The following is a 25,218-nucleotide window of genomic DNA, read 5'->3' as shown; positions in this document are numbered from 1 at the left end:
TGTGTAAGATACCTGTGAAGAATAGATTGATGAGGAGATAAAATAGAGACAGACCAATGTAGAGATTATTATAATAATCTAGGCAAAAAGAAAAAGGGAACCTGAGATAGTATGCTTATCATGAGAATTAAAAAAAAGAAAAAACATATTACAAAGATAGAATCAACAGGACTTACTGACAATTAATTGGAGTCTCTTATCTGCTGAGGTAGAGGGAAGATTCAAAATGACTCCCAAGGTTATGATCCTGAATATGTAGATTTAGGGGTCATTCACAAAGAGGTGAGCATTTAAATTGTGGGAGTGAATAAGAACATAGAGAGAAAAGAAGAGATGGCCAAGTACACAGGCTCCAAAATCTTCTAATTTAAGGATTGATAAGGGAAATGATATCTTTAAAAGAGATTTAAAAAGGAACAGAATCATAAGATTATGGCACTTGAAAAGCTAAGGAAGGGATAATTAACAATGTCAAAAGTTTTTTTTTTTGTTTTGTTTTGTTTTGCAAGGCAAATGGAGTTAAGTGGCTTGCCCAAGGCCACACAGCTAGGTAATTATTAAGTGTCTGAGACCAGTTTTGAACTCAAAGTTCAAAACAGATGAGGACCAAGAAAAATTCATTCGCATTGTTTTTTAGTGAAGTGGTGAGGGTGAATACTATCACATTAGAGTTTATGAAAGAGTAGGTGTTGAAGAATTAAAGTTGGGCAGCAGCTGTAAATTATTGGTTGAGGAGGAATTCCATTTATATAGAAAGAAGGAGGAAAATAATATATGAAGTTTTTTTTTCAAGAATGAAATGTGTACATATGTAAAAATCTAGGGAAGGAAGTTGATGGAAATTTTCCTACTAATTTTGAATCTTGAAAGCTTCATTGAATCTTTTTGAATTTTCACCTTTTGAATAACCATTTGCTCAGCTCCAGAATTGAAAGTTATTTCTTACTGGATGGTGTGAGGGAGAGAGAGAGAGAGAGAGAGAGAGAGAGAGAGAGAGAGAGAGAGAGAGAGAGAGAGAGTGAGTGAGTATGTGTGTGTACATAAATATATATGTATATGTGTACTGAGCCAGAATTTGTTTATCTATAACTTGAACTGGCATAGCTTCAGCAACCTCCTGAGACAAAGATTTCTTTAGGACTGCCCTCGTCTTTTCTATAATCTTATTGGCTCACAAGTGGCACATTTGGTACCTACAACTCTCCATTTTATTAATACGTTTCCACATTTCACTAGGATATCTTAAAATCTTAACTATTTCTCTTTTCTAGAAATTACCTTTCCCATCATTTCTACAAAGATGACTCGATCTAGGTGGCACAGTGAACAAGAACATACTCTCCAAGAATCCTGGAATTCCCTCACGGCATTCAATCGTTCTCATCGGGGTCGCATATCCAATATGGAATTTCAGGGTGATATCTTTGATGAATTCCTGCAGCAGCAGAAGATTAGTAGACATGGGGAACAACAATCAGTGACAATAAAAGAAAAACAGGAGTTACTAAAAGGGCAGGAAAATTATTCCATGGATGCAGATGATGAGAGTGATTTTAAAATTCCAGTGTTGCCTTATGGACAACACTTAGTTATTGACATCAGATCAACCTGGGGAGATAGACACTACGTTGGCCTTAATGGAATTGAAATTTTTAGCTCCAAAGGACAGCCTGTACAAATTTCCAACATAAAAGCCAAACCCCCTGATATTAACATTTTACCAGTCTATGGCAAAGATCCTCGTGTAGTAACCAACCTAACTGATGGCGTGCATAGAACCCAAGATGATATGCATCTTTGGCTGGCTCCATTTACTCCTGGCAAATCTCACTTTATTTATATTGACTTTGTACATCCTTGCCAAGTTGCCATGATTAGAGTTTGGAATTATAATAAATCACGGATACATTCTTTTCGTGGAGTAAAAGACATTATTATGTTATTAGATGAACAGTGCATATTTAAAGGAGAAATTGCCAAGGCTTCAGGAACACTGACTGGAGGTATAGTATATTTGGAAGAACATCAAATGAAACTTCTACCCCTGTCTTCCTGGGAGTTTAGGCAAGAAAGGCCCTTTATATCCTAGGAGAAAGTTGTCTATTCCACTTTCATAGGTCCATTAGTTACCAGATGTCCCATGTTAAAGCTGCTTAGCAGGAAACTTAGGATATAGAATATAGAAGATAAAATGTTGAAGCAAGGAGAAAACTTACAGTATAAAACATAGAGTGTTAAAACCAAAAAGAGACTCTAGACATCATCTATTTCAACCTCTTCATTTCAAAGATAACAAAACTTAGGGATTTTAATGACTGGGTCCATTTTTTGAAATTGATAGCAGAGCTAGTATCAACAACACCTAATTCTATTCTCCTTGCTGATTACAGTAATTAATATTTATTCTTACATATTTTGAAAGTATTTAAGTGCTGTGAAACAATTCTCATCCATTCAAACATAGGTATCACATGTTACATTTAATGGCACATTTCAGTGAAGTATGGTTCTTCCCCCTATTTTATTTGGTCTGTGGTATTCTTATCAAAGTTCAATAATGTTTGCTTAAAGTATGAAGAATAATGAATCTTTCAAGAATTAAGAAGAACTATGGAACATATTTAGTGCTTTTGGGTTTCTGCTCAATTTTATAACATTTTAGAAATTTTATAGAATTTGGGTAGTGGGTGAGTTGACCATATATTTCCAATTCTTTAACTTCTTATTACTCTTTTAGCCCCAGAGCACTTTGGAGATACTATATTATTCACAACTGATGATGACATTCTCGAGGCCATATTCTGTGCTGATGAGACATTTGATGTTGATGTTGAAACTTTGTGCAATCTAAGATATGAGGAAGAATTCAAGAGACCACAGACAGCAGATGGGGAGGGTGATGAAAGGCCATTCACCCAAGCTGGTGTACGCATAGATGATCAGGTAGGAGACAATTGGTAGCAAATATCGAAAGACATGATTTCTATGTGTTATCATAGCAGAGGACCAATAGGTAACAATTGACATTATCTTGATATTGTAGGGAAGATCATGAACCAATTTGCCAACACCACTGTCTGATAGCGAGCCTTTCCTGATTCATGTACTCCTGCTTTCAGCAACAGACACAGTCTTTCATCAGGATTGTACTTGAAGTCTTTCCAACTTGATAGGAACTGCTTTGTGCTTACAAAATTGCTAACATTATCACCACTATCATAATGCACACTTATATTGAACACTAGTTTGCAGATTGCAAATTGCAGTTTGCAGTTATCTCCTTTGAACCCTATACAACCGTGTCAGGTAAATGCTTTAGGCATTATTATCCTCATTTTACAGATAAGGAAGCTGAGGCTTAGAGAGGGTGAGTGATTTGCCCTTGATACCAGAGCTGTTAGGAGACTGAATTTGAACATGGGCCTTTTGAACTCTAAGTACTATAATAAAAAGTCCTAGAGTTTACAAACCTATCAAATTGAAAGCATCAAAGGAATTTAGTGAATGTTACCAAAATCAGACTTCATAGAATCACTGAAACTCAGCTTTAGAGTACATCTCAAGAGCCATGAAGTCCAACCCATTCCTGAAGAAGAATCCACTTTACAATGTAGGTGGTCATAAACCTTGGCATAAAAACCTCCAATAAGAAAGAACTCATTGCTTCTCAATACTACCCATTACACTTTTGGATAGTTTTAATTGTTTAGAACTTTTCCCTTTTATCAAGCCTAGAGTCACCTCTTTGTACTTTCCATCCATTGCTCCTTATTCTGCTGTCTAGGACCAAGAAAATCTCTTTTCCACTCAACAGCCTTTTCCCACTCCTCAAACACCATTCCAAGTACTCATTCTCCAAGATAAACAACTCCACTGTTTTCAACTTAATTCTCCAACAATCTGAGTTCAGGACCCCCATCATCACTGTTGTCCTTCCAGATACTCTTCATATTATTATCAGTCTCGTTCCTAAAATGTGGCACAGAGAACTAAATAAAATTTGCCACTCTTATCTTTATACATGGCATGTGTCCACATCCTTTTGCTGACCTCCTTGCCTCTCTTAATGCCATCATAGCTCTTGGTTACTGTTGGCTATTGAATTTACAATCTACTAAATCCTCCAGTCTTTTTCAAATTGCTGCCTAATCTTGCCTTCCCTATCTTGTACTCGTGAGTTAGATTTTTTTGAAGCTAATGCTTTTTTCTCCATTATATTTTACATACTAAATTCAGTCCAATGTTCTAACCTGTTAAGATCTTTGTGTATCCTGATCATTTTCTTTTTTTTTAATTTTTTCATTTATTTAAGGCAATGGGGTTAAGTGAATTGCCCAGGGTCACATAGCTAAGCAGTTATTAAGTATCTGAGGCCAGATTTGAACTCAAGTCCTCCTGACTTCAGGGCCGGTGCTCTATCCACTGTACCACTTAGCTGCCCCTATCCTGTCTCCAGCATTCCCAGCTATCCCTCTTAACTTTAGGTCTTCTGCATATTTGATGAACAAGCCATATGTGCTTTTATCCAATTTATCCAAAATAGCATAGAGCCAATCGCAGGTACTTGGAGAGCCTCCATAGAAGCCCTTCATCCCAGTTGTCACTAAAGCCATTGAAAACTACATAAGGATGAGGAAGAACCTCCAGAGGCAGGGAATGAGGGTAATTGGGTATCCTGGCAGGTGCCCTCTCTGGGTAGTCTCACCCTCTCCCTTTAATCCTCATCCTTAACATGTCTATAGAGCAAGACCAAAATAGATCTTTATTAACAGTCTTTGGGGTAAATGAAGAAACATTGTACTATAGGGGAGAGAACCCAAGATAGGCTAGAAAATTGGATTAGGGCCATGCCAGGATAGAGGTGATATGGCATGGTAGAAAGAACCTGTGTTTAAATTCTATTTCATCTCTCTGTGCCTCAGTTTTCTTCATCTGTAAAATCATGGAAGTAGACAAGATGTTCTGTAGGGGCTTTCTCACTTTAAATTTTAAGATCCTAACAATCATTAGCACAGATACATTGATCAATCTTTATAATCTTGAACATTCTGTCAAATTACTTAATTCCTTGGACTGTGTTTTTTATCTTCAAAATGAGAAAGTTGTATTACATGTCTTGAATGATTTCTCTTACATGCACTGCAGAAAAATTGTGCCAAGAAGATTGTAGTACACATGCATTATTTAAACTTCTTAGAGGAAAGATTCAATTGCCACTTTAAGTTATTTCAGAGTAGTGGAGAACCGGCAGGGCAGAGATCACTGAAATCTACAGCTGATCCCAAAGCCAATCTATAGACATTAGTGTCAACCTTCTTCATTATAAAAGTTGCTACTATACATATATATATATATATATATATATATATATATATATATATGTGAATATAACATGTATGTGCATATCTATATAACAAATATATACTAATGTGTTTATACACATATGGATTTAGAGTTTCCTTCCTTTCCTTGACTTTGTAGTACTAACTCAGAGTCAGATAAGGTGATGGTGGTGGTGGTGGTAGAGGTGGTGATAATAGCTCCCATTTAGCTCACAGATAGTGGAAGTATTATCTCAGTTTTATAGTTGAGGAAACTGAGACTCAGAAAAGTTAAGTAATTTACTTGTCTTGTACATGGAATGGAAGTGAGACTTGAACCAGTTTGATCTGACATCAAACCAGCCTGGGGAGATAGATAGTACATTAGCCTTAATGGAATTGAAATTTTTAGCTCCAAAGGAGAGCTTGTACAAATTTCTAACATAAAAGGAATTCCTGCCTTCATGCCACCATCTTGGCTCTGCCTCCCAATGGTCATCCATTGGGTTTTTAATAGATTAGAGACTTCTCTCAACCCAAGGCTCTTATCACTCATTATACCATACTGGCCAAAACAGAATTTAAATAGAAAATCATTAAAGTACCTGTCATTCACCAAGTATTTACTTAGTGTTCACTCTGTCCTGAGCATTATGATGAGCAAAACTGTGCAAGATATGGTACCTGTCCTCAAGGAGCTAACAATATTACATAGGGGAAAAGAAATAAGGGAAAAGATAAGCAAAAGAGTGGACAATATACATACTGGATGATTCTGGTTCAAGTCATCAAGAACTGACTTGTTGCTGTTTCTTTTTCCTATATTTGTTAGACTCAAGAGCAAGAGTTGACCTCCAGCCCTTCTCTGGTTGAGTTGACAACCCCTGAACCAGGAGTTTACAGTGGGATGTGTGAGTACTCATTTTCTTAGTGATCCAAAGTCTAGTTTCTTTTTGTATCTAGAAGAATAATGTCCTGGGAAACTAGGTGGTGCAGTGAATAGAGTACTGGCCTTGAGTCAAGAGGATGGGAGTTCAAATCTGACTCAAACAAATGACTCTTACTAGCTGTGAGATCTTGGGCAAGTCACTTTACTCTGATTACCTCACATCTAAAGCATCTATAGTCATCCTGATTCAGATCTGGCCGCTGGACCCAGATGGCTCTGGAGGAGAAAGTGAGGCTGGTGACTTAGCACAGCTCCCCCCCTCACTCAGATCCACTTCATGTGCTTGTCATGGCATCACCTCACTACTGTCGTGGTCTTCTTTGAGACATGTGTTGATTAATGAGAAGGGATTGCCTTACCAGTTAACCAAGGAACTGACAAGTGAAATGATTTCAGCCATTTGGATTTGTGATTTAAACAGTCCTGGGAGCAAAATTTATATTTGGTTAGACTTTATTAGCTGGTGAATTAATATACCTTTTCAAGTTCTATCTCTATTGTTGAGGAATGATCATACATGGCCAGGGATTTCAGCTATTCCTAAATTCCTGGCTTGGGAATTCTCATGCCCTTTACTCATCTGTCTTCTAGACAGTTAGTCTCTTTGTTTCCCCTATTTCCATTTGAGGATTGTTCTGCTATTTTATCTGATTGGGCATTGTCCTGAAGAATTTAAGTAGGAGTAATTCTGGCTTTTTGAAATATGTTTACAATTGTCACTTTAAAAAGGTTTTTTTCTTCTATAATTTATTCTGTATAAGTATTCTCATCTTGGATTTAGCCTGAAAGGTAGTAAAGAGGCCAGATAATCAGTTTTTCAAAATTATTCATTGGGGTTTTTTGTTTTATTTATTTTATATGATTACAATAATCTTGTTATGAGAGTAAACATAACCCCCCCCACCAAGAAGATTAGAAACCTCAAGAATAGTGAGAGGGGAAAAAATGTACTTAAGTCTGTGTTCAGATTCCAATGGTTCTGTCTCTGGGATGAGTTACCTTCTTTATCATAAGTCCACCAAAGAAATTGGTTCATCATTTTTCCCACAGTTGCTATTACTAGCTGTATTTCTCATTTCCCTTCACTCTTTTCCTTCCCATTATCATTTATTCTACTCTCTCTCTCTCTCCTTTCATCCTGTTCCTGCCCAAAAGTGTGTTGAATCTGAGTACCCTCTTCCTTGATCTTCCCTCTCTTCTATCACCTATTCCCCCTTCCCGCCCCCCATTGCCCCTTATCCCGTTCCTTTCTTCTTATTTTTCTCTAGAGTAAGATACATTTCCTTAGCCTATTGTGTATGTTATTTCCTCTCTGAACCATTTCTGATGAAGATGAAGGCTCACTCATTCCCCCTCACCTTTCCCTGTTCCACTCCATTGAAAAAACTTTTCTTGACTCTTATGTGAAATATCTTAGCCCCTTCTTCTTCCCCTTTCTTTTCCTCCCAGTACTTTCCTTTATCATCCATTGATTCCATCTTTTTACTATATTATACCATTATATTCAGCTCCTTCCTGTACTTTGTCTATATATGCTCCTTCTAACAGCTCTTATAAATGAGAAAGTTCTTATGAGTTATCAGTATCTTCTTTCCATGCAGTAATACAAACAGTTCACCATCATTAAGTTCCTCATAATTAGTCCTTCTCTTCCACTCCCTCTATGGTGCACCTCAATTCTGTACTTGAAGATCAAACTTTCTCTTCAGTTCTGGTTGTTTCAATAGGAAAGTTTGGAAGTCCCCAGTTTCATTGAAAGTCCAACTTTTCCCCTGAAAGAGGATGTTCAGTTTTTCTGGGTAGTTGATTCTCAGTTGTAAACCAAGATCTTTTGCCTTCCAGAATATTATATTCTAAGCACTATGCCCTTAATGTAGATGCTGCCTGGATCCTGTGTAATCCTGACTATAGAGCCATGGTAGTTGAATTGTTTGTTCCTGGCAGCTTTTAGTATTTTCTCTTTGACTTGGAATTTTGGAATTTGGAATTGGAATTTGGCTATAATATTCTGGAAGTTTTTCTTTTGGGATCTCTTTCAGGAGATGATCAGTGAATTCCTTCAATTTCTATTTTACCCTCTGCTTCGAGGATCTCAGGGCAATTTTGCTGTATTGTTTCTTGATAAATGAAGCCAAGGCTCTTTTTGCTTCATGACTTTCAGGTAGCCCAGTAATTTTTAAATTATCTCTTTTGGATCTGTTTTCAAGGTCAGTTGTTTTTCCAATGAGATATTTCACACTTTCTTCAAATTTTTTATTTTGTTTGTTTTCTAGTTTGTTTTAGTTTTATTTCTTCCTGATTTCTCGCAAAGACATCATCTTTCTTTAGTTCCATTCTGCATTTGAATGTGTTATTTTCTTCAGAAAGCTTTTTTATTTCCTTTTCCAGCTGGCCAATGATGCTTTTTAAGGCATTCTTCTCATTACCTTTTATTTTTTATTTATCTTTTTTTTTTAGGTTTTTGCAAGGCAGTGGAGTTAAGTGGTTTGCCCAAGGCCACACAGCTAGGTAATTATTAAGTGTCTGAGGCTGGATTTGAACTCAGATACTCCAGACTCCAGGGCCAGTGCTCCATCCACTGCGCCACCTAGCCACCCCCTCTCATTTACCTTTTGTGTTGCTTTTTCCATTTGGCCTAAACTGGTTTTTAGCATATAATTTTCTAAAGGTTTTTTATTTGTTTCACCAAGCTGCTGATTTGGTTTTCATAATTTATCTGCATCACTCTCATTTTTCCTCTACCTCCCTTAGTTGCTTTTCAAAGTCTTTTTTGAATCCATCTATAGCCTGAGCCCATTTTTATTTCTCTTGGAGGTTTTGGATACAGAAGCTTCGAGTATGTCATCTTCTGAATCTTACATGGGTTCAAAGTAATTTTCTATGGTCGGATTCTTCTTTTTCTTTTGTTTGCTTATTTTCTGAGCCTATGACTCATTTACTGTACTTCCAAGGCTTTGGGGGGTTTGAGGACCTTAATTCTTCCAAGGTCTTATGAGAGGCTCTGACTGCTCTCTTGCTTGTACTTTGATATGTGGATGACCCCAGGTGCTCCCCTCTGCCTTGGAGCTGTGAGAAAAGTTCCTGCTCAGCTATGGTAGTATGGAATCCCAATCCACAACTTGGATCTGAGTGTGGGCAAACAGCCGTCTTGCCCCAGGGAGAGCAGAGAGAGATCTCTGCAGTCTCCCCCTACCCTTTTGCCATCTGTGGGCTGCATTCTGGAGGTGCAGCCTGTTTTCCCCAATTCATGCTGCAGGTTCTCACCGCAAAGCTGCTCTGAGGCTGGTACTTACTCCACACTCACTCTAATGCAGTGGAGTTCTCTAGCCACCCCTTCAAACTTTTCCTGGTGATCCTTGGGCTGCACTGCGCTGTGGCTGCAGCTTTTTCCAACCCTGATCCTGGTGAAACAGACCTTTCCTGTGGAACTTCTAAGTTGTGTTGGACTGGGAAATTGTATCACTCAGGCTTTCTGTGGGTTCCTACCCTCTACATTTTTGCTAGAGTCCTAATTTGATCACTTTTGGAGTTATTTAGGGAATTCCTGCCTCCACGCCACCATCTTGGCTCCACCTTCCTAATGAAGGTCATCCATTGGGTTTTTGATAGATTATAATTTTCCAAATTTCTCATTCAAAGCCCTTTACAAATTTGGCCTCAATCTTTCTTTTCCATCTCATCATTCATTACTCTTCACATGAACCCCCATTTCACCTAAACTGAACAGTTTGTTTTCAAGTCACTTTTTCAATTATTTGTTGTCATTTTCTTTGTTTGGGAAACCTCAAATCATACTGCTCAAGACTCAATTCAAATGCTATATCCTCAATGCTTCCCTGGTTTAGTTAAGTTGATTTTAAAATGTCTCCAGGACATCCTGTTTAAGTGTCTAATAGGCAATTGGTGGTGTGGCACTGAACCTCAGCAGAGAGTCATAAATGATCCTTTTCCTCCTCTGAAATCCTTATTTTGTTATGAACTTAATTTCCAATAAACACAAGCATTCTTATATAGAAACAAGGTGGAAAAAGATTAGAGGATTGTATTTGAAATTAGGAATTTCTACAACATATCATTTGTCTTTAAAACTTGTAAGTCTAGCAAGGTAGCCACACAATTTTATCCCTTTCTGAACTTTTTTTGTTTTTTGTATTTTTTACTGATCATCTTTTCTTTTATTTCTTCTCTATATCTTCCTTTTAACTTACCTCTCCCTCCATCACATCCCCATCCCCAGAAGAAGCTTTTCCTTATCACAAAAGCATAGTACCACAAAACAAGTCAACATATTGACCATGTGTTTTCTATACCACTCATCCATCACTTGTCTGCAAAACAGTTAAATAGAGCATATCCCAAAGTCTTAGTGCAGCTTTTAGCTTTAATTCCATAAAACTGAATTAAGACTTTTGCTTCACCCTATAAAAGGGGCTATACATTGTAAGATTTAGGAAAGGTTTCCTGTAGAAGGTGGTGCTTGTGTTGTGTCTTTTCTGAAAAGGGGAGATCAATAGTGATGAAAATGTGGGCCAGGCGGGTAGCATCTTTAAGGGACAGCCAGGTCAAGTGAAGGTTAGTCAGGAGATTTTAATGGGGGAAATAGCAAGAACATGTATGTGTGTGTGTGTATACCCAGCATAAATATATATATATATATGTGTGTATATATATATATATACCAGCATAAATACATATCTATACCAGCATAAATATATATATATACCCAGCATAAATATATATATATATATATATATACATATATACCCATAAATATATACATATATATATATACATACCCAGCATAAATATAAAATGAATATCTGGATAATGGGACAATTTGGTTATTTATAGGGTACATTGGGACCTAGGGCAGTTGCAGTTGGGAAAGGATCAAAAAAAGACTTTGTGCAGAATGTAGACTATGAACTGCAAAAGGAAGAGAAAAGACTGGGGTACAAAGGGGTAGAGAGGGCAGATTACAGGTAACGAATGACCAATGATTAAGGAACAGAAATGTGAGATGGAATATCATAGGAGCAACAAAGAAAAGGCCAGTTGAGTGTGTGAATCAGAATAATATGCAGTTCAAAGAAGGATTGGGGCCATGTTGTGAAAGGCTTTAAAAAGCTACAGTAAGGAATTTCCATGTGACATAGGTCCAGTAGGGAGCCACTGCAGTTGATTGAGTAAGGAGCTCCAATTGTCAGATCTGTGCATGGGGGAAAAAAATCATTTTGGCATCAGTATGTAGGATGGATTGAAGTGGTGAGAAATTTGAGCCAGGGAGACCTCATAGGAGAATGCTGTAAATCTAGATAAGAGGTGATGAGGGCCTGAGCTAAGGTAATACTATGTGCATTAAGAGAGTTGAATGTAAGAGAAATGGCAAAATTTCCAAATGATTAGAAGCTTGGGATAAAGGAGAATTAGGAGTCAAGGATAATGCTAAGGTTATGAACTTGGGAGACTGAAAGGAAGACAAAATAGAAAAGTTTGGGAGAAGGCTTAGGAGAAAAGTTAATTGGTTTAGTTAAGTCGATTTTAAAATATCTCCAGGACATCCTGTTTGAGTGTCTAATAGGCCTGAACCTCAACAAAGAGGCTGGGGTTGAATGTAATTATAAAAACAATTGCATCATGTATGGTGCTATTATAAAATTACATATCTATAGATCTCTCTCTCGGAGAGAGAGAGAGAGAGAGAGAGAGAGAGAGAGAGAGGTATGGATGTATAACTAGGAGTCATCAGCATAGAGGTGATGGCTAAACCCATGGAAGCAAATAAAGTTACTAAGACAATGTAGCAGAAAAAGAGAAGAGGTCTTAGAGCAAAACCTTGGAGAACACATTCAAGGGGCATGATCTGGATGATGAGACAGTGGTTGAGATTGAGACATGGCCAGTAGATAAAGGATCAGGTAAGAGCAGTGTCTATAAACACAGAGAAGAGAGGATACTGGAGGAAGGTGTTGTTTGAAGTGTCAAAAAGGAAGAGGACTGAATAAAAGACCATCAGGTTTGGTATTAATATTGATAAATTTGGGCAGAACAGTTTCAGTAAAGTAATGAGGTCAGAATCCATACCAAAAAGGCTGAGAAGTAAGAAAAAAGAGAGAAAGTAGCAGTGAGTGTAGAAAAGATCTTGACCTAATTTCTACCAGAGGTTTTCTATACCCCAGCAGTTGCTATTCTCAACTTTACATATCACTGTACTATTGTGTTCAGTTGTTTCTGTTTCCCTGATGTGTTTTCCAATTTTTCTATTCTTTTTTTTGTAACCAGAACAAAATTTATTTTTTGGTTACTGCTTTATGATATTGTTTAAGATCTGGTAGTGCTATCATTCCTTCTCCCCCAGCTCCCCCCCCCTTTTTCTTATTTACCTTGAGATGTTTTAACTTTTCTTACTCCATATAAATTTTGTTGTTACTTTATCTAATTCTTTAAAGTTTGTTAGCTGGATTGATATGACTCTTGATTCTGTAAATTCTGTTGTACTCCAATAGTCCATAGATCTTATGATATTTAGTGTATGCATATGCCTTCCTGTTGTAGATATTTTCTTGTGTATTCCATCTCCCTTACCAGATTGTAAGCTTCTTGAGGACAGAGGCTATATCTTGTACAACTTTCTTCACAGTTTAGCACAGTGTCTTATACAGAGTGGACCATAAGTAATATTTGTTGAATGACAGTAACTTTAAAGATTTTATTTTTTAATGATCTGCATTTATTGAATGAGGCTCTGTTTATAGTGTGAAAATACCTACTGGATAATAGAACTGTTTGGAAAAAGGAGAAGTGGAAGGCTGTAAAGGAGCAGTCATGCTCTACTAGCAGCATAGTAATTTGCCATAATTACAAAAAAATGGAAAAAGAGAAGTGAAGGACTTGCTACATATGTGATCTTTAGTGGAGTGTGATTCTGTGATTTGTTACATTAAAGTGAAATTTCATTTCAGAAAATTAATTCATTTTGGTAAGCATATGATACTTGATAGCATTGATTAGAAATTGACTTAAAGAGTATTCCAGATAGTTTTCTACCATATTCTTAAAAATCCCTTGAATAGGCAATTCCATGGGTTGTATTTTTTTCAAATGAATGGAAACAAGTTATGGACACATAGAACATATACATGTATTTTATAATAATAAACACATTTCAGTGCTAATATCCTATTATAAAATAACATTTGCTTGTTTTACATGTTTTCAGTTTGTCCACTTCCCATCCACTCCTGATTTCTGACTGACTGTTAAAGGTTCTTCAAGGTTCCACTAAATTTTACCTTATCTTGGGCGGCTAGGTGGCGTAGTGTTTAAAGCACCAGCCTTGGAGTCAGGAGTACCTAGGTTCAAATCCAGTCTCAGACACTTAATAATTACCTAGATGTGTGGCCTTGGTAAGCCACTTAACCCTATTTGCCTTGCAAAAACCTAAAAAAAAAAGAAATTTACCTTATCTTTAAAGTCAATTCTCTACTCCACATTAGAAATGCTCTTTCGTTTTTACTCCAACACCAATCCCCATATTCATCTGGAAATCACTTCTCCAGATTTCCTCAGAGTCCTTTCTCTGAACTTTCCTTTACAGTTAGCCATTTTCTAATTTGTTTTATAGTTACTTGTGTCTACATATCATCCCCTTTCTCCCAATTAAACTGAAACCTTCTTGAGGACAGGATCTTGTTTTTTCATCATAATATCTCAAGTCCCTGGTATAATGTCCATTGGATAGTGTGGAGGCACTGATCAGTTGTTAACTGAAATGAATAGATTCATTCATTCATAAAACAGACAAAGAGTACCTCCTGTGAGCTATTCCCAGGACAGTCTGAGATGATTAAGACATGACCTCTACCTTCTGGCAATTGCTGTAGACACAATGTGTATTTTCCCTTCTCTTGTTTCTTCTTTTCCAGAGTGTGATTTACCCTTCTGGCCATGTCTTTTTCTCTTAGGTACAAACCTCAACATTTCTGCTGAATTTTGTACAAGATTATGATCTTACTCCCTCCCTTTCTCTTCCCCCTCTAATCTAAGGCCAATATCTCTGATACTTTTCTCAGTAGAAATGGAAAATAGCTCATTATGATTTTCTACCTAATGCCTCTCATGTGGATCTGAAGATGCTTCCTTCTAACTTTATCTTCTTCAGGTCAATTTCAGGCTCTTGGACTTTCCTAACATATTCTACTTTCTGAGTCTTGAATCATCTTTATTATCCTGCTCCATTGGAGAGAGTAGTTTAATAAGGTGACATGGGGGTTGGTGTTAGAGATTTTAAAAATGATCTGACCTATTAATATTTTGGAAAAGGACACCTAAGACTTACTATTATGCAAATGATACTATATTGGAAATTTTGAAAATACCAGTGATGATGAAGTGTAGAAAAGGACCTAAGAGATTTGAAATAAAGACAAGAAATAATGAAATAAATCTCAGTTCGAATAAATACTAATTGATGCACTAGGGTAAAATCAATATGGAACTTAGACAGTAAAATAAAAGGAGAATATTAACATTCAATAGCTTGACACAAAATTAGATGTAAAACTAAGGAGCACTTTGTCATGGTGGGGGGAGATCATGATTATGAGCATAGGGAGGTCAGAAATTCCTTTCATGGAACCTCCTGTAATAAAATAGGGAAAAATTATTCTCTTCGAATGAGCTTGTGAAACAACTGTATTTATGATTCTTTGGTACCATGAAGGCTATGAGAGCCTAAGAAAAACAGTAATTGTACAGGAGAGTGGAGCATAGACTTAAATTACAAAATTGTAAGGAAATTTTTCCCAGCTTTGTAACCTTGGGAAGTCTTTTCCATTATCTGAGTCTGGTTTCCTTATCTATACAATGGCCAGGGAGATTGAATTAGATAAGAGCCCTGAATCCTGTGTCCTCTGTGAAACTTCCCAGACCTGTTGTTAGTACATCAAGTATTCCTCTAATACTTTGATTAATTTCTCTTTTATCCTACCTTATATTATTCACACTGCCTTGTCATTACTTATTTGTGTGCCTATTGAAATTGCATGATAGAATATCAGCTCCTTGAGGGCAGGGTCTATTTTATTTTTTACTTTATACCCCCAACAGATAACGCAAGGTCTATCACATGATAAACTCTGAATACACAATTTTAATTGAATTTCCATCTCTAGAATTCTATGTCTGTGAAAAGATCATTTTCTAATTATTCAAATGTACAGTGTACTTGAGTATGATATACTCACATGTATATACTACATTTTATAGTTATATATGTCTGTATTCATGCATGAGCCTCACAGCTGCCTTGTGGTGAAAGTAGGATAGGCTCATTATCCTTATTTTACAAGTAAGGCAATGATACATATTCCAAAGTGGAACAATTAGGTAGACCAGGATCAAGTATTCTAACCAGCAATCCAGACAGATATCAGGGTTAGTCTCTTGGTTTGAGATGAATTCAACGAGATCATGCTGGGAAAGTTAATGACTTTCCTAAAGTGTTCTAAATGGCCCCATGGGAGCCTGAGAGAAGAAAAGCTAGGTCTCTCCTTGTTCACTGACTCTGAGTAAATTAGTATCTATGCTGTCATAGCTCAGATGTTAACCTTCCAGAGAATGGACATGCTGAGTTAACTATGTATATATACCAGCTAGTGGAATTCCATGTCTAGTCAGGTATTTAAGAAGCATTCCCTTGAGTTTATGTCCAAAAATTAGTAGGGTTTGTAAAATCATTAATCTGCCTATTTTCATTTAAAGGACATTTCTATTGGTGCCTTAGGTTACTAACTGGCAATTTTTATTTGTGTTTAAGGTCTTCAGCTTAATTTCACAGCCTCTTGGGGAGACATGCATTACCTAGGTCTGACAGGACTTGAAGTGGTAGGAAAAGATGGTCAGTCTTTGCCAATCATGTTGGATAAGATGTCTGCCTCACCCAGTGATTTAAATGACCTTCCCGAATACACTGATGATTCCAGGACCTTAGATAAGTAAGTATCTCATAGAATGCAGTTTCTGACTTAGCAGTGTTTGCTGTATATGTGTTTGCTATATATGTGATGAGTGAATAAGTTAATGAATCTGAATTCAGAACTATCTAATTCACCCATATAATGAAGACTTTGACTCTTCCTTGATTTTTATTTTGACCTACAGTAGAGGGCAGTTAGTGGCATAATTTCCATTGTTTAAATGGTAAGATTTCCTAAGCAAAGTAAATCTATTGATGCCTTCCAAGAAAAAAAAATTGAACCTAAAAGAGATAAAATTTATCTTGGAAGATTCATTCTACTTTCCAGGCTAAAGTCATACCAGATCCCAATATGGCAGCAATAGGATATGTGCTGCTGAAAGGCCTAGCTAGCTTTAAGATGTTATCCTTGACCATTTGTTGTCATTTTATCAGGATTCTAGAATCAACCCAATCTGTGGCTTAATTTTTAAGGAAACTGCTTTTTTGCTTTTTTTTAAAAATTTATTTTTATTAAAGATATTATCTGAGTGTTACAATTTCCCCCCAATCTTGCTTCCCTCCCCCACCCCACCCCCCACAGAAAGCACTCTGTCAGTCTTTACTTTGTTTCCATGTTGTACATTGATCCAAATTGGGTGTTATGAGAGAGAAATCATATCCTTAAAGAAGAGAAGTCTAAGAGGTAACAAGATCAGACAATAAGATATCTGTTTTTTCCTAAATTAAAGGGAATAGTCCTTGCACTTTGTTCAAACTCCACAGCTCCTTATCTGGATACAGATGGCACTCTCCTTTGCAGACAGCCCAAAATTGCTCCCAATTGTTGCACTGATGGAATGAGCAAGTCCTTCAAGGTTGAACATCACTCCCATGTTGCTGTTAGGGTATACAGTGTTTTTCTGGTTCTGCTCATCTCATTCAGCATCAGTTCATGCAAATCCCTCCAGGCTTCCCTGAAATCCTGTCCCTCCTGGTTTCTAATAGAACAATAGTGTTCCATGACATACATATACCACAGTTTGCTAAGCCATTCCCCAATTGAAGGATGTTTACTTGATTTCCAATTCTTTGCCAGCTTTTTTGCTTTTTAAAGAAGTTCCATTTCACCTCCCTTTGAGTATGAGGTTTCCATGTATCTATAAGTGGAGAAGTTTATAAAAAGCCTATCACAAATAGACTATCTTCATGTTCAAATTCATTTCTTTTAGTTTTTTGCAAGGCAATGGGGTTAAGTGGCTTGCCCAAGGCCACACAGCTAGGTAATTATTAAGTGTCTGAGGCCAAATTTGAACTCAGGTACTCCTGACTCCAGGGCCAGTGCTCTATCCACTGCACCACCTAGCCGCCTCTCAAATTCATTTCTAAAGAAGCAAAAGAGTAACTACAAATGTATATTCTGTTAAATGAGCAAAATCTAATGTAGTAGGAAGAGTACTGGATTTGAATTCTGATTCTGTTGTCTCTATGCTATATGACCTTGAGCAATTATTTCCCCTCTCCTGGTTTCAGGTTTCTCATCTATCAAATGATGATCTCTAAGGAATCTTCTAACTCTATAGTTTATGTCTATAAAACTATGATAATGGTACTTAATGATAACCAATCACAAGATTTTTTGCCTATTTTTTCCTGACTTGACTCACCTGGAGTCACCACCAGGATTCTTGATAATGGAAGGAAATAGACAACTGCTTAAAAATGACAGTGAATGTCAGGGTGGCTGTGCAGGGCCATTATGATATTGTCCTCATCATTAAGCCAAAAAGTTGCCATTATTTAAATTGCTACTCTAAGACCTTCCAGAAGAAGCATGAGCCTTCTCCCCTTTCCAGGCCCCTTGCATTATAGGAAAGAAGAGATTCATGTCAATTGTACTTTTGTAATGATCCCAAATTCAAAGCATCAGCTAACTTATGGCCCATGGTTGGAAGATGAATTACATTGGTGATGTATTTCTGATTTCTCTTTCATGGAATACTTTTGATGCTAGAGCGTCTCCATTTCTTTCTCATTGCAGAATTGGACACACACACACACACACACACACACACACACACACACAATTAGGGAGGAGCTGATGGAATTTGTATTTTATGTATTTGCAGATTAATAGATGGGACTAACATCACAGTGGAAGATGAGCACATGTGGCTGATCCCCTTTTCTCCTGGGGAAGATCACCTGATCACAATCTATTTTGATAAAGCTGAAAACATTGTGGGGCTGCGCTTTTGGAACTATAATAAATCTCCTGAGGACACCTATCGAGGGGTAAGCCAAAGAAAAGTGGTCTAGCCAGCAGAAATGTTCAATCGCCTGTCGTGGAAATAGCGCTTTGATAAATGACCAGAGCAGCTTTAGAAGAGTAGCATAAATCGTCTAGAACTTTCAAATGCCTAATTTTATGGCAGGGAGAATAACTTGCTGGGTTTTTTTTCTTTGTAAGCAGCAAATATGGATTAAAGAGCTCTTGCCAAAGAGATTCAGAGAATTGTAGTGCCCGATTTCCCCCAGGATTCACAGCACAAGGTAGTTACCTCTGTTTGATAGTATTGTGCTTCTACTGATCTCTGATAGCTTTTGCCTTCTGCCATTTGATACTGGAAGAATGTGATGCAACAGAGAACATTATGAACTGTTAGAGCAGAATCACATACAGCTAACAATATTGGAAGTTCAGTTTCCCAGGGAACTTTTGACCTATTGTGTTGGTGCTAAAAGCAATTTATTTTAGGAAGAACTTAAGTTATAAGATATTCCCTTCCCCCCACTTAAAGATAAATATTCTGAGTATTCAAATATTCTGTAAGAAGTAAAAGAGTGGGGGCAGCTAGGTGACACAGTGGATAGAGTACTGGCCTTGGAGTCAGGAGGACCTGAGTTCAAATCCGGGCTCAGACACTTGCTAATTACCTAGTCACTTTACCCCATTGCCTTACAAAAAAGGGAAAAAAGACAAAAAGAAAAAGTAGTAAAAGAGTGCTGAATGTGAGCCTGTAAAAAGACTGTTAGAAATCCTGGAGATTCTTTGTCTCTGTACATTCCCTCTAAGTTCAGGGCTTCTTGCAATTAAAATGTGGTCTTAAAGAACCCTTCTGCATGAGTATTCTAAATTCTCATAAGCTATTCCCTGACTTTCTAGTAGAATCTCGGAACAAAAAAGAATGAACTAGGAGATTATCCAAAGTGAAAACACTGGTAGCCCTTGCTATATAAACCTCACTCACATAATTTCATCAATGAATTGGGCCAGCTAGGCAATGAAGAGAGGGCAAAGGTGCACATATTGCTTATAGATGACAGCTGTGCCCACTCTATAGCCATTTTTCTCCTAGACCGATTGGATATTTGTTCTTTGTAATTGAAGATGATCATGATGACACATATACATGATGACACTCCTTGCACATTATTGGATGCTATTGGAATCTAATCGCATAATCACCCTTGTATATAATCCTTTTCAGTATATTTTTGTTCACTTAACTTTTTCCCCTGTGTTTCAAGACAGCTCTAACTCCTACTCCAGGAAAAATCACCCAAGACACAAACAACAGAACAATATACTATGATGGCATCCCTACCCCCTCCTCAGAAACAAAATATCTCTATATTGGAAAGCACATCAGAAGTTATCTAGTCCAACCCAAACCTGACCAAGAACTTACTACAAACCATCTGGGACAAAAAGTCACTCAACTTTTGTCTGAAACCTTTCATTGAGAAAAAATCTAAAGCATCCTACTTCACTTTTAGATAATTTTAATTAGGAAGTCTAAATTCCTCTGTGCTGCACTGAAAACAATTGACATATTTCCATAAGTTTTTTCTTCTTTAGGCCAAACACCTCAATTTCTTCAATTAACTTTTGTGTCTAGATTTTATAGTCCTTCACTATCCTGGTCATGCTTCTTTATTCAACTTTTAGTTATTGATGTCTTTTTTTTAGAGAACCCAATAGAGAAGTCCAGATGTTATCAGTTATCACCTACATAGACTTGCACACTATGTTCTTTATTTATTTAGTTAGTTCGTTTTTGCAAGGCAATGGGGTTAAGTGACTTGCTGAAGGTCACACAGCTAGGTAATTGTTAAGTGTCTGAAATGGATTTGAACTCAAGTCCTCCTGACTACAAGGCTGGTACTCTATCCACTATGCCACTTAGCTGCCCCATGCTCTTTATTTTTTTAAAAAAGACTTTATTTTATTTTCCCCCCCCATTACATGCAAAAATAAGTTTCAGTATTCACTTCCAAAACCTTGAGTTCCAAATTCTCTTCCCACCCTATGAGAGAGCAAGTTACTTGATATGGGTTAAAAATGTGTAGTCATGAAAAACATTACCACATATGTAAAAGTAAACATAAGCCCCTCCCCCCCAAAAAGAGAATCCTCAAGAAAAATAAAGTGAAAAAAAATAGTATGCTTCAATCTGTATTCAGACACCACCAGCTTTGTCTTTGGGATGGATACTATTCTTTATCATAAGTCCTTCAGAGTTCTTTTTGAGTCATAGCATTACTGAGAAATGATAGCTTATTCATAGCTGATCATCCTGCAGTTATTGCTATTATTTTATCTATGGTACATTTCCCATTGCATCTGTTCATATAAGTTTTTTACTGAGCGTATCTTGTTCATCATTTCCCATAACAAAACAGTATTTCATGTCAATCACATGCCATAATTCAGCCATTCCCCAACTGCTGGGCATTCTTTCAATCTCCAGATTCCCACACCAGAAAAGAGCTGCTAGAAATATCCTTATACCTTCTTTATTTCTCATATTTCATCTCTTGTGGAATACAGACCTAGTAGTGGCACCAAAGGCTACTGAATAGACATGGTTTTTATAGTCCTTTGGGCATAGTTCCAAATTGCTCTACAGAATTGCTGAATCATTTCCCAACTCCTCCAACAGTGTACCAATGTCTGAGTTTCCCTGCATTCCTTCTAATATTTGTCATTTTCTTCTTATCCTATTGGCCAATCAAGTAGGTATAAGTTAGTGCCCCAGAATTGTTCCCACCTGTATTTCTCATATTAAAAGTGAGTTAGGTCTTTTTGTAATGATTTAAATAGATTTCATAGATAACCTCATCTGAAAATTTTTCATATCTTTTGATCATTTATCAATCGGGGAATGGCTCTTATTTTTTATAAATTCAACTCAGTTCTTTATGTTTAGAAATGAGGTCTTTATTAGAGAAATTTGTTCTAATATTTTTTCCCTCAATTACTATGCTAACTGTATTTCCCTCCATCCTATACCCCCTACCCCCATTTATTCTGTTCTCTCTCTCCTTTCACTCTGTCCCTCCTCAAAAGTGTTTTGCATCTGACTACCCCCATCATCTTCCCTCCCTTCTGTCACCTTCCCCCCACCTGCCTCCCCTTTCTCCCATCCTTTTCCTCTTCTACTTTAGCCGAGGATTTTATTGACTTTTTCCCTAAATATTACTGATATATAGCCAATGTATTGGCTATGTATAATTCCAGTTGTGCTTGTGGTCCACTAAAACCCCTAGACATTTGTCTAATGTATCCTTCATCTTGTACTTGTAAATTTGACTTTATTTTTGTGCTCAAGTGTAATACTTGAGTGATACAACCCTGTTACATATTATCTTACTGAATTTTGCTTATTGCTGTAGAATACAAGTTTCTTTGTAACCTATGTATTTCATTATATGCATTTTAAACCATTATTTTGAGAAGGGAGTTTGTAAGCTTTATGTTATTGCTAAGACAGGTACACACAGACACATAGACACACACATACAATCTTGATTCTTTTATCCAATGAGCTTAGCTATTCATGTGAACATTTTGTCATTGGAAAAAAAAACTGTCTTTTATCAAATCATTTACAAAAATGGTAAATAACATAAGGTGAGCAATGATCTTTGAGGCAGTACAATAAAGACTTCCTTCCAAAGTGACATTGAACCATTACTATTCTTTGAATCTAACCATTGAAGCTATTTTAAATCTGCTTTGCTTTAATTCAGATTTTCTAATCCAGAGGTAGCAAATACACAGTTTGGCCACTTGTATCCCCCAGTCTTCCCATGTGTGAGTATGACAAAAACTAGATTAAAATGTAATTGGAAAATATTTAAGAAAAATAAATAAAAATAAAATTACATTTTAAAACTAAGGCAATATGTGTCCCATAGGCATCCTCATGAATGTATTATTAATAATAATGGCTCCCATTTTTATTTGAGTGTGACTCCACTGACTTAACCCATGTATCTCTATCATTTACCCAAGAAAAGCATCACTGACTATATTCACAACATTATTCTTATCTCCTAGTCTAGTGAATTTTGTCAGAAAGGAAATGAGGTTATTCTGGCATAACCTTTCTTGATGTAGACTGTTTGCTCTCTATGTTCACTGACTTCCTTTTCTCAATGTTCATTTAATATTCCTTTAATAATATGGAATATTTCAGGAATCAAAATTAAGTTCCCTAGCAAAGTTTTCAAACTCTGACCTCTTTTCTTTTGGGGGAAAATCAGTATACTTTCTATCTCCAGTTTTGCAGTACTTCTAACATTTTCAGTTCAAAACTCTTTTTGGCTAAGAACATAATAATAATTGAGCAAACATAATAATAATTGAGTAAATCTGTGGACTTTCCATCATCCATTATCATTTCCCCATTACATTAACCTCAAAAAACAGTCCTATCCTTTCCTTGATCTTTCTCTTTTACACTAGCTTTTAAAAACATTTTTTTGTTCTTGGACTTTCGGCCAAGATAGCGAAGAGAAGACAGTCACTGTGTAAACTGTTCCTGGTGTCTCCTCAAAAATAACATGAAAGAAACCTCTTAACAGAAACTCAATCGAGAAACCCAGAAAGAGAAGCTAGGAGAATACCTTCCAACAAAGTCTGTTTCGGGGGACTGTGGGTGAACCTGGAGCGGAAATCAGAGGGCCAGCTGGGGAAAGCCAGAGGACCTGCATAAGCCACAAAGACTTTGGCAAGGGATGGGTCTGAGAACCAACTTTAGCTGCTGAATCTTTGGCCAGGGGGAGGGGAGGTCTTCACTCCTAGAAATCATCCATCTTGGTGCAGGACCTGAGCTCCTGAGCTCCATACTTTTAGGAGAGCATTCTTCCAGGAACAAAAGGTAGCCACCCCACCCCCCACCCCCTCAGACTCAGATGTGCACTACAGAGCACACTCAGCTGAAAGAGAGATTGGCTTCTAGCCCATTGTTCAAGGTCAACTCAAACTCTGCTGCCCCTCCTTACTCTATCCTCACTCCCTCCAGGATTGGGATAGGGCTTCACTCCCTCCAGAGAAAGCAACCAGCACCCCAACTGGTCTGCCCTTGGAATTACTAAGCCAAGTGAACAAAGCCCCTAGGGTTTTCAAAAACAAACCTCTGAGAGCAGCCCCTCCCCCAACACAAGATCCTAGAAAAATGAAGAAAAACTAGCAAAAAGGGGGAGCCCATGGAGAAATACTTAGAAGGACCAGATTCTAATCCAGAGAAATCTAACACTCTTAGGAGAATATGAATTGTTCTGCAGCCCAGAAAGACTTCCTTGAAGAAATCCGGAAGGAGTTTAAAAATCAATTGAAAAAATTGAGAAAAGAAACTCAAGAGAAAATCAACATGTTGCTAGAAAAAATTAACATTTCACAACAAGAAAACAAATCCTTGGAAAATACAGTTGTACAAATACAAAAAAGAAAATAATTCTCTCAAAACTACACTTGGGCAAATGGAAAACTTCAAAAATAGAATTGACCGATTGAAAAAGGAGTTGCAAAAGGTAAGTGGAGAAAATTTTTCTCTAAAATAAAAGAATGGAATCTGTGGAAACTAATGACTTCATGAGACATCAAGATTATTTTAAACAAAACCCAAATAATGGAAAAATAGAAGAAAATGTAAAAATCTCATCAGCAAAGTCACAGACCTCGAGAACCAATCGAGAAGGTACAACTTGAGAATTATAGGGCTTCCTGAAAACACTGAATAAAAAAGTCTGGAGTTAATTATTAGAGGATTTAGTGATGAAAACTGCCCTGATTGATATCATGGAACCAGAGGGCAAAATAGTTATTGAAAGAACACATCATTCCCTTCTGGAAAGAGATCCTAAAATGAAAACACCAAGAAATGTGGCCAAATTCCAGATCTATCAGGTAAAAGAGAAAATCCTGCAAGCAGCCATAAAGAAACAATTTAAATACCAAGGAATTACAGTAAGGATTATGCAGGACCTGGCTGCATCAACATTAAGGGATTGAAGGTCCTGGAATGAGATATTCCAAAAAGCAAGGGAGCTTGAAATGCAGCCAAGAATCCACTATATGTCAAAACTGAGCCTTGTCTTCCAGGGGGGAAAAAGGACATTTAATGAAATGGGAGACTTCCAAAATCTCCTGATGAAAAGACCAGAGTTAAATAGAAAATTTGGACATCAAGCAGGACGCTCAAGAGAGACATGAAAATGCTTTTTTTTAAAAAGGGTTAAAAAAAACCCCTGCTATCCAATAAGGTGAAACTACTTCCATCCCCACCTAGGAGAAAGATTCTGATAACTCTACTGAATTGTATAGAGAGTATATACTTAACCAGAAGTAATGAACACTCATGACTTTTCTGTGACTCAGATAGAATGATTTAAAAACATTATCTCCTTAAAAAGGGGGACAGTAAGGAGATAGGATGATGCTGGAGATTGAATGGGGTAAATCACATTACATTAAGAGGTACAAAATAACCTATTGTAATAAAGGGGAAGAAAGGATGAGGTTAGAACCACCTGAATCATCTTCTAAAACCACCTGAATCATCTTCTCATCAGACTTGGCTTAACATTAATTTACACACACTCAGTTAATTAAGAAACTTATCTTACCTTTCAAGTATAAAAAGGGAAGGGGGAGAAAAAGGTGAACTAACAGAAGGAAGGGAACAAGGAAGGGGAAAGGGGAA

General features: G+C 37.0%; 1 protein-coding gene across 5 annotated transcripts in view; it reads left to right on the top strand.

Annotated features, from left to right (window-relative positions):
* KATNIP (katanin interacting protein) overlaps window positions 1-25,218 on the top strand; it is a 246,741-nt gene that overhangs the window by 188,334 nt on the left and 33,189 nt on the right. For all 5 annotated transcript variants that reach the window (XM_074197385.1, XM_074197384.1, XM_074197382.1 and 2 more), the window contains 5 exons: window positions 1,272-2,003; window positions 2,738-2,943; window positions 6,154-6,232; window positions 16,088-16,265; window positions 18,355-18,520. In XM_074197385.1, the coding sequence (XP_074053486.1) occupies window positions 1,272-2,003; window positions 2,738-2,943; window positions 6,154-6,232; window positions 16,088-16,265; window positions 18,355-18,520 (1,361 nt within the window). The remainder of the gene's footprint in view (window positions 1-1,271; window positions 2,004-2,737; window positions 2,944-6,153; window positions 6,233-16,087; window positions 16,266-18,354; window positions 18,521-25,218) is intronic.

The sequence above is a fragment of the Macrotis lagotis genome, chromosome 8 (assembly GCF_037893015.1).
Source record: "Macrotis lagotis isolate mMagLag1 chromosome 8, bilby.v1.9.chrom.fasta, whole genome shotgun sequence".
In the NCBI taxonomy this organism is placed as follows: domain Eukaryota; kingdom Metazoa; phylum Chordata; class Mammalia; order Peramelemorphia; family Peramelidae; genus Macrotis; species Macrotis lagotis.
The sequence above is the reverse complement of the archived record's forward strand: the minus strand, read 5'-3'. Positions and strand labels throughout refer to the sequence as shown.